Source organism: Oryzias melastigma, unplaced genomic scaffold (genome assembly GCF_002922805.2).
Source record: "Oryzias melastigma strain HK-1 unplaced genomic scaffold, ASM292280v2 sc00428, whole genome shotgun sequence".
Classification (NCBI taxonomy): Eukaryota; Metazoa; Chordata; class Actinopteri; order Beloniformes; family Adrianichthyidae; genus Oryzias; species Oryzias melastigma.
The window spans coordinates 20,706-30,643 of record NW_023417024.1 but is presented as its reverse complement, the minus strand read 5'-3'; the positions used below and the strand labels follow the sequence as shown (position 1 = coordinate 30,643).

Genomic DNA, 9,938 nt, shown 5'->3' with positions numbered 1-9,938 from the left:
CCCGTCAGCGAGTCTAACGTCTCTTCAATACGTGGCAAAGGGAACGCATCCTTCCGGGTCTTCGCATTCAAGGGGCGATAGTCCACACACATCCGAAGGCCGCCATCCTTTTTCTTTACCAAAACAAGTGGTGAGGCATATGGACTACTGCTCTCCCTGATGATTTGTGTTTTTAACAACTGGTTGATGTGTTCCTTTACCACCTCGTATTCAGAGGGTGGAATTCGTCTGTACCTCTGCCGCACTGGTGCATCATCGAGGAGAGGGATGTCGTGAGAAATAAGGTTAGTACACCCTAAATCTCCATCATGAGCAGAAAAGACAGAGCTGTATCTGCTTAAGAGGGATCTAACCTTATCTTGATCCTCAGCCAACAGCATGGGCAGGTCAAGGTCCCTTATTTGGGCTGGCACCGTCGACAATGCAACCCGCGAGCCCACGGTAGCCACCTCGCTGACCCCAGCTGGAAGGCTAACAACATGAACTGTGTCCAGGGTGCCTAGAAGAGTGTGAGAATTCAAAGAAACATCAGTGGAGCCAACGTTAACGATGGGGACATATACCGTGCCTCGAACCACCTCCACTAAGGAGGGGGAAGCCAGGAGTCCAGCGGGCAGTTGGCCGTCCGAGGGATCAAACAGCACTGTGCGATTAGAATACGGTTCTGAGCAGGTGGCACCTACAAATTTCATGGTCCCCCCTTGTATGCGACATCCCTTCTTTCCCCTGACCTTGACCCGCCCTGGTAAGGTACGAGATTCTTGTGTCAGGGCATGATGACACTGCTGCAATGCTTGGACCACCGACTCTGGAACCCCTGAAATGAAGGATTGCTCAAACATGGCAGTCCCTTGCTGGCCAAACAGTTCATGGCAACACTTTCGCAATACATTCATCCCTAAAATGCCAGGTGCCTGAGGGACGATGGTATTGGGTGGGTCTTTAACAACCAACACCCCGCAGTTCTGCATCAGTTTACCACAAAGCTGAATATCCAACTCCAAGTACCCAATGTAGGGTCCATTTGCCGCTTTAAGCTGCAACCAGTTACAACGATGGAGGCGTTCTTGGCTCCAAGGCTCAAAGTGTTTCTGAAAGAAACTTTGCGTAACGGTAGATACCATTGACCCAGTATCTACCAAACACCTGATCTGAACACCCCCCATGTCTACATTTAAGTAAGGACACTCGGAAATTAACCGGCCGGCATCATCAACGTCCCCAGACATCTGCCGTGAGCCCATCACTGCCCCACCTAAACTTTGGCGGTTTAGTGGGCGCTAGTTTTCGGAAGCCGGAGGTTTAGCCTTACCCAACTGGGATGAGGGTTGGGAAATTCTGACGCCGTCACATTCTCTTGCAAAATGGCCAGTCTGCCCACAGTGCCTACACACAATTTGACGGTTGCGCGGTTCGCGGTTCTGCTGGTGCGATTTCTGCAAAAGACCAACATTCCTTGTGAGTTCATTTAACTGCTCCTGCTGGGATCTAATCAGTTCTTTTAACTCACCAATTTCGGACATTGGACGAGTGTGTGTGATCTGCTGAGAACCACCCTGCACCCCATACTGTGTACCATTGATCAAAGGGACCGAGCTACTCCGGCCTCTAGTGCCACCCTGCAGTCCTTCCTGTTCCCATCTCATGGCCTCCCTCCTAACGTCCAACAAAGTAGAGTCTGGATGGCCCCGAACCCACTTTTTTAACTCACGGCGCAGCAAGCTGTCCCACACGTGTTCGGTGAACTGGTCCCTCAACAGCGATTCTGCATTTGTCATCCGACATGGCGACTGCCGTTTCACCCGCTCCATCAAACTCATCAGCGCCAAGGAAAACTCAAGCAAACTCTCCCCGTCCTGCTGTTTCCTAGAGAAAAAGGCCTCCTGCAACAAAACATACGATTGTGAGCACCCATACAGCTCTCTCAACACAGAAGTTATTTTTGCAGGGTCAGATTTTTCTGCATTAGGCCGAAACTTGATCTCTGCACGTGCTTCCCCTTCCAGGTGATCGAACATAAAAAAGGCCTGTTCAGACCCAGACAAATGTCTGGCCCTACTACAGGCTTGTACCTCTTCCAACCACTCATCAAGAGAGAGGTTGGACATCCCACTAAACGTGGGGCATCTACGATCCCTGGGAATAAAAATTAGTCTCTCAGTTACTGGTCCTGAAGCTGTAGGAGGAGAGTCTGAGGTCACGTCACTACTAGGGCCCGCCATAGGTTCTGGCTGAGTTAGAACCTGTTCCCGACGCAGCCTCTCATTATCAGCCTTAAGCTGGGCAACAAGACTCCTCATCTCCTGGAGTTCTTTCTCCATACTTGTGCAACAAGAAATATTGTAGACCCTGAGGACTCAAAAGAAATGTGCTGCTGCTTTGCCTTAATATAAACAATATACACAAAATCCATTTTAAAACACACACACAAAAAAATGTTAAAACATAAAATGACCAATTAAAAATCATAAAAAAAACACACCAGCCTCTGCCTTCAATGTTAAAGATCCTGCCAACAATGCCACCTTGTGGCAGCACGAGTCGTGGGGATTGTTGCCAACAACGCCACCTTGTGGCAGCACGAGTCGTGGGGATTGTTGTCAACAACGCCACCTGGGGCTGCTATGCCCCAGGAAAAGAAAAAAAAGCACGTAAAAGGTTTTTCTTTAAACCAGGCAGAGGCTGTGGTCTGTTTTTAAAATATAGTTTATTATCATCCAATTAAAAGCAGTTAAAATTTGCAGGAGGAGGAGCTTACCGAGGTGGCGGAAACTACAAATAAACACAACAACAACACCCAAAGCGTGATGCACTGCACTCGTGTAAGAAGGACAACAGCACTCAGGAAACCGCCACCAATGCAGCCGTCCACTCCGAGCTCCACCCTCCTGAAATAGAGTGATAAAAACAAATAAAAACATGCAAAGTTAAAAACAGCTCTAAAATTGATCTCAGATCCAAGGCGCCAGGTGAGCAGCCCGACGGCCAGCGCTGAATGACAGATGTTAAGATGCAAGTCCAGCCTTTCGCCGGGGACTCCGGCTTCCTCCCACCGTCCAAAAACATGCTTCATAGGTTAATTGGTGACTCTAAATTACCCCTAGGTGAGAATGTGAGAGTGAATGTGTGTGTGATTGGGGCCCTGCGACGGACTGGCGACCTGTCCAGGGTGTACCCTGCCTTCGCCCATCAGTAGCCGGGATAGGCTCCGGCACCCCCGTGACCCCGAAAGGGACGAAGCGGTCAGGAAAATGAATGAATGAATGATCTGATTACTAACTAGCCTGGCAGCACGTCTGTCCAAAGACGAATGTTTTAAGCCTAACTTTGAATGTGGAAACTGTGTCGGCCTCTCTTACATGAGCTGTATCATAGACCACTTGGTGAGGATTGAGAGACAGGACAAAGAAGATCTTCAAAAAGGATGTTTTATTTCACCCGATCACATAGAAGGCATGAGTCTAAATTAAAATGGAGTCAACTTAACAAAATGTAACTGAGAAAATCAAGAACAAAAGCTCAAACTAACTGAACCAAAACTGACCTGACAGGAAACATTAGGGAGGATTTAGACTGGCTGATCAGATCAATGACACAATAGGGAGGGAACTACAAATACAAACATTCAAAACTGAAATATTAACTAAAGAAGTAAGTTACTAGTAATTTAGAGCTTTAAACAAACAAAACCAAACTTATACTTCAAAACAAGTGTGACATATTTAAACAAAAGAAAACAATAGTCCAACTAAAGAATAAAGTTTGTCTGTCCCCTCCATCTTCAAATGGAAGTCTCCAGGAAGTTGTCCAGCTCCTTCCTTTGTCACATCATCAGAAACTTTCCAGCTCCTCCCTCTTCCACAGCATCAGGCCTCACAGAACTCCATCCATCCATCTTCCTGACCGCTTCGGCCCTTTCGGGGTCGCGGGGGTGCCGGAGCCTATCCCGGCTACTGATGGGCGAAGGCGGGGTACACCCTGGACAGGTCGCCAGTCTGTTGCAGGGCCTCAATCACACACCCATTCAATCCCACATCCACGCCTAGGGGCAATTTAGAGTCACCAATTTACCTATGAAGCATGTTTTTGGACGGTGGGAGGAAGCCGGAGTCCCCGGTGAAAACCTGGAGAACATGCAAACTCCACACAGAAAGGTCCCAGCCGGGAGTCGAACCGGGGCCTTCTCGCTGTGAAGCAAGAGTGCTAACCACTGCGCCACCGTGCAGCCCCCTCACAGAACTCAAAAGAGTAAAATTAATCAAAACAGTCAGAACAGAATTAACTACCATATTTTCTGGACTAGTGACCTTATTCCTGGGGCCTCTCATGTAAAATGGATTATGGGTGTAACTTCCAGCATAGCAACCGGAAGTTACACGGCTCTATTTGTTTCCACTGAAAGTGGCGGTGTTGTTAGCTTTAGCGGTGCATACAAACTTTAAAAGCGTGTTTTACTTAATCCCTCAAAGTTTTCAAAAATGTCTTTGCGCAGTTTGCGCATGTTTTGCAGCTCGTGGTTGTACTAACAACCAAACTAAATTAAATTTGTGGAGCGTTTTGTGGGACATGGGCCGCTGACGAAGAGGGAGTGCAGCTGCCCTCCTCGGTACAGATTTTACCGTCTACTGTGCGAGGATGAAGTCAGAAGGATGTGGCTGAACATTTTAAATCTTTCATTTTGAGGATATAGTACACACGGAGGAAAATCCGTATCCAACATTATGGTCGGGTTACTCCAGAACACCAGAGAAGAAGAGACTGCGGGTGCTGCAGAGACCTGACAGCAGTGACACAAGAGCAGAAAAGATATTTCGTGTGTATTTGCTGCATCTCCTGGTATCAGCTATTCAAAAATTACCTGTTTAAACCGCAGCTGATTTTGTCAAAACATGAAACGGGCAAAAGCTTCACCGCGCGATGCATCCCTCATCGCAGCATGTAAACACAAGAGAAGAGATAACTTTACAATTGATCAGCACTGTGTGCTAACTCTGGCAGAAATAGGCATAAATAAAGAATTATGATGTGAACTTTAAAGATTGCTCATAGTTTCACCACCTGCCGCAGCTGAATTGAGAATGAAGCTAAAAACAGTAGCTAAAAATGCTACTAAATGTTATGTTTTTTAAGGTCATCCTCCAATCCCTCCATTTTAGAAGGCACCAGAGTTGTTATGTCGCCTCTTTTAAGACATGACAGCTGGTTTTTCCACATTTATATGTAGTTATAGATCCAAAACAAAAGAATTGCGCTGTCGGCTCTACATTTGTAATGTAAATACATGCGAGTTCCGGCGTCTACCGGAAGTTTCACCCATAATTCACGCAAAGGCTCATGGGGCGTAGGAATAAGGTCAATAGTGCGGGACTATAGTGCCTTGAATTTTGAAGGTAACTCGGACACGATGCTCACTACTTCACTTTTCTAAACACTGGATATGATGTCACCGATTTCACAAAGTCAAAATCAAAGTAAAACAAACATTTCACTGTGTTTATGACTCCACTGTGTTCTGATAGTAAAAATGTGGATGGTTTATTCAAATACACTTTTTGTTTGACTGCAATGCATTGTGGTCTATATTCGCTGATCTAGTGACCATCGATGCACGCTAGTTTTTCGCAAAGACTTCTGGGAAATATAAAGTGCACTTCATTTCGCAATTAGTAGATTCAGACAGCACTAGAAAATGGTGAACGCACTATATAGTGGTTAGTGAGGGGATTCGGACACAACCCAATTTTTCTAATTTCGAGTCCGTTGACTCTGAGCTCAGGTCTGAACTCTTAAATTTGTTTTACCTGCTTCTTAAAACGGGCTCCAGAAGTGTTTTTGTAGTGTTTACCTGATTGTGTTTGTTACAATCCCAACCCAGAAGGGAAGAGAGAAGTTGTGTAACATCAAATTAAGATTCCCAGACTAGTCAATTCTAGACGTGTGCAGCTTTTAATTCAATGAATAGAATAACTTATAAGTGCTGTATGGAAAATAAAAGGAGTTTCACTGGAGGAAAGTTGTGGGACAAAACACATGAATTAATTGTTAAGATTTACAGAAACCAACAAAAACAAACCCTCTCCAAAGGACAATAACAAAAATGAGACCCTAGGCTACCAGAAATTAACTTTGAGTTTATCACAGAATAGCTCTCATCAGAAGTTCAAAAATCAAAGTCCACAGAAACAAGAACTGGAGCTTTAAGCTGGACCACACAACAGGGGCGAGCTGGTCACCAGTAAAGGGTGTGACAAAAGCTGTCTAAGCTGAAGCAGAACTGTGCTGCTCTCTCATGTTCCTGTGGTTTCAGGAGGATCAGAAGAAAACACACTGATGTACTTCAGGATAATTGCACACGTGCACAACTCTACATTTCCTCTTTCATGCTGTCACTTCCTGCATGAATCTTTATCTAATAACTGCAGGAATATTTGTCATTTTCTTCCATCATTTCACACAGCAGTTCACCAAGTTCCTCCACTGCAGACAGAGACAGTCATGTTGATGTGAACATTAGAGAAACTCATCATGGAGCTGAAATATCATCCTGATTCACTCAGATGACACTTGAACAGCACACAGGTTTTTGTAGCACACTTTCTCACTGTGGGGGTCGGGCTATTTGTACCTCATCTTTGGATCTGGAACTGGACTGTTTGTATCGGGTAAGAAGAAACATTTCTGCTCCTTCAGCTGTTTGATTGTAGAAAATGTGTTTCAAGTCAGTTTCTGCTGCTTCAGCTTCACATGTTAGTTTGATCATCATTAGCAGAGAATTCATCAAGCAGCCATTGTTACAGAAGAAAAGCTGAATCATTTCTGCAAACATGTTGAAATCTCACTGAACAACTAAACTGATTCTTGATTTCTGCAAATATGAGTGAAGTTACAAATATTTAGAGTTTGATGATCTCACTAATTCTGGAACATCTGCTGGTTTCAGAGAACAAGATCAGATCCGAAGTTCAACTGAATTAACTGAAGTTTGGAAAAAAAACTGAAGAAAATGATCAATTTAAGAAGAAAACAGTTCACGAATATAATTCTTTTGTTCGTCAAAAAATGTTTTAAAATATTTTCTGGAGGAAAAATAAATTTTTTGTTAACCGTGTGAGTGTGTGTCTGTGCTGCTTGTTGCTGCTGTCAAACTTCAGATGAGTCCGTAGTGAAGCCCGTGGTGAGCGTGTACCCAGCAGCATCCAGAGACCCTGTGGAGAGGGGCAGCTCCCTGCTGTGTCTGGCCTCAGCCATGTTTCCTCCTGTGGTCCAGTTCTCCTGGAAAAGACAGAAGAACAACGGACAACCAGAGAACCTTCCTTCTACTGGGACAGAGCAGCTGGATCTCAGAGAGTCTGGACGCAGCGCCTCCATCCTGCTGATCCATCAGCAAGAGGACAGCTCCTATAAATACATCTGCTCCGTCAAACATGAGGGGGGAACAGTGGAGGTCCAAACAGAAGGTAATGAAGGCTTGGTGACTGTGTTCAACAGAGAATTAGTTTCATGTGAAGATGCTGTCAGAGAGAGCAGATGAAGACTCAATCAGACTTCTTCCCTTTCTCCTTCATTTGGCCCTCCAAACGAAGAGTTATGAAAAAAAGAGTGTCTCATAATTCGGACGTCACCTTCGTTCGATGACGTCATCAATAACTGTCTGTCCGCTAGCTTTAGCTTGGAGATTTCAGCGCTCAAATATATATAACAACATGGTCATGCTACGACAAAAAGTCGTTACTTACATTTAAATGTAAACTTCTGTGGTTTAGAGCACACCTATGTGAAGAAAAATGCCTCTCAGAATGACACAGTTTACACTTGCGACAAAGGACTTTATATCCCTCCGCTTGGAGGGTCAGATTTAAAAAATAATAATTCCAGACACATTTGCACTAAAAATGACCCTTCAAATGGAGGGATAGGGAGAAAGGAAGAATTCAGACTGGGCCGAACAAAACACCAATATTTCACTTTGCAGCTCCAAACATCTGACTCTTTCTCTGTTTCAGAGCTTTGTCCATCCTTTAAGAAGATCTTCAATGACGTGAAGCTGCTCTGCCTGCTGTACACAGTGCTGATAGTGAAGAGTCTGGTGTACTGCTGTGGACTCTCTCTGCTGATGATCCTCAGAAACAAGGGAGCATCCACCAACTCCAAACATGCTGACTGACTGTTTTCTGATCCTCTTTTCTCTCCATCAAATCTCATCCTTTCATCTCATTCATCACTTTGATCACAGCTGTCTAATGTTCTTAATGACTTGATACAGATTCTTCATCAAACTGTGTCAGTAGCTAGTTTGTGGTGAAGTAAAATTGCTTTTTTGTTTTCAATACAAAAATTCAGTAATTTACACTGTTCCTTTTTTACATGATCTTCAAGAATGTTTTCAATAAACTCAAACACAATCTTCTTGTTTCTATTTATTTAAAGATATTTAACTAAGTTTGTGATTCTCTCTGGTGCATTAAATTATACAAAGGTTCTATGAAGCAGAATAAAGACAGAGAGCAGAGAGAGGTTAATGAGTGAACAGTAGATATAAATCTGCTCTCAGTGGTTTTTATTACAGGAAATGCTGCAGACAGACAAAATTCCTGCAGATGTTTGAGCTCTGCAGACTTCAAACCGTTTTCTGTGGCTTCACAAATAAAAACAGAAAAAAAAACTTTTACTGTTCTTTAGACAAATGTCTTAGTGATTTTCATTTTAGACATTGAATTCAATTTGATTAGAACCACAAATCAAAAATATATTTTCATATTCCAGCACTTCATGAGGTTTCTGAATTCAGAACTTAATATGTAGCATCACCACCACTGTCTGAATAAGAGAATAGAATGAGGGTAAATATAGGAAGGTGTAGAGAGTAATGAGTACAGAAAAACATCAACATGATGGAAAACATCTGACAACAGACAACAACCAAAGTTATTATTGAGGGTCAAAGAAATAACTTTCAACTTGATGTTGTGACGACCAGGTCAAAGGTGTTCACACAGAAAACAATGTCTTTAATCGGGCTGCAGAGTCTTTTTAGCTTTCATTAAAAAGTAACTTAAATTTAGAGTTGAACTGATTACAATTGTAAAGGGGAACATAAAATACAAACAGTTACTTTACTTTGAAACAGTTTGAGTGCCCCCCCCCCCCAAATGGTGGTTTAAATGTGTCCCTGTGTTACAGTTACAGAAGAGAATATTTGTTTTACCACAGTTAATTTTAAAAACTATAGAAGCCGAAAACAGCCTACCCTACTTTTTTTTTTTTTATCTTTTTCTCGATATAACGAGATAATCAAGAACGGAGAATGATGCGTCCCCCTCTTCCTTTCTCACACAGACACAGAGACTTCACCTGTTTGATAACACTCCACAAAAGTTGTTTTTATTATTAGTGGATCTATGCACTTTAAACGTCTTAATTCAGTCTCATGCTCCAGCCCCTCCCTTAATTTCCCCCAAAACCCCAAACAAACAGACAAATTGACAGAATTCAGGTCTGCTGAGCATGTCTGCATGGTGCGTTCACTTAGCTCTGGACATCAGCAGCAAAACAAAGCAGTTTATCAGAGAAGACATCAAACATCAGCACTGATCCATGTATCATCGATTGATTAAATCAGGGGTCTCAAACAGTCTGTGACTGTAAAGTGCTTTGGACCTATGTAGCACTTGTTGGAGCCATTCGGATGAAATTATATTTCATTCATCCATGCGCCTGTCGTACCTTGGTCATGTGGCCGTTCTGGTCTCTTATTGGTTAAGATACATTTTGGGAGCTGTCGTGTCTTTATTGGACTTTAACTGGTTTTAGAACAAGGAAAGCACGGCACCACAATAATCTTAGAGTGTCTTATAGCGTTATATTCATGTTTAGTACAACTTTTTTTAAAATCTTTTTTACTTTAAAATATATTTTTATGGTTTGATTTTTGTACTTTG

General features: G+C 43.2%; 2 protein-coding genes across 2 annotated transcripts; one reads left to right on the top strand and one right to left on the bottom strand.

Annotated features, from left to right (window-relative positions):
* Window positions 1-1,025: 1,025 nt before the first annotated feature.
* On the bottom strand, window positions 1,026-3,115 carry LOC112140891. Its single transcript, XM_036211058.1, has 2 exons — window positions 2,570-3,115; window positions 1,026-2,525 (listed from the first exon to the last, which is right to left on the bottom strand). The coding sequence occupies exon 2, from the start codon at window positions 2,319-2,321 to the stop codon at window positions 1,281-1,283; it is 1,041 nt and encodes a 346-aa protein (XP_036066951.1). The 5' UTR covers window positions 2,322-2,525; window positions 2,570-3,115; the 3' UTR covers window positions 1,026-1,280.
* A 1,802-nt stretch (window positions 3,116-4,917) lies between these two features.
* On the top strand, window positions 4,918-8,772 carry LOC112140893 (immunoglobulin lambda-like polypeptide 5). The gene is made up of 4 exons (XM_024263918.2): window positions 4,918-4,938; window positions 6,590-6,662; window positions 7,152-7,457; window positions 8,004-8,772. The coding sequence occupies exons 1-4, from the start codon at window positions 4,918-4,920 to the stop codon at window positions 8,162-8,164; spliced, it is 561 nt and encodes a 186-aa protein (XP_024119686.1). The 3' UTR covers window positions 8,165-8,772.
* The last annotated feature ends 1,166 nt before the right edge of the window (window positions 8,773-9,938 follow it).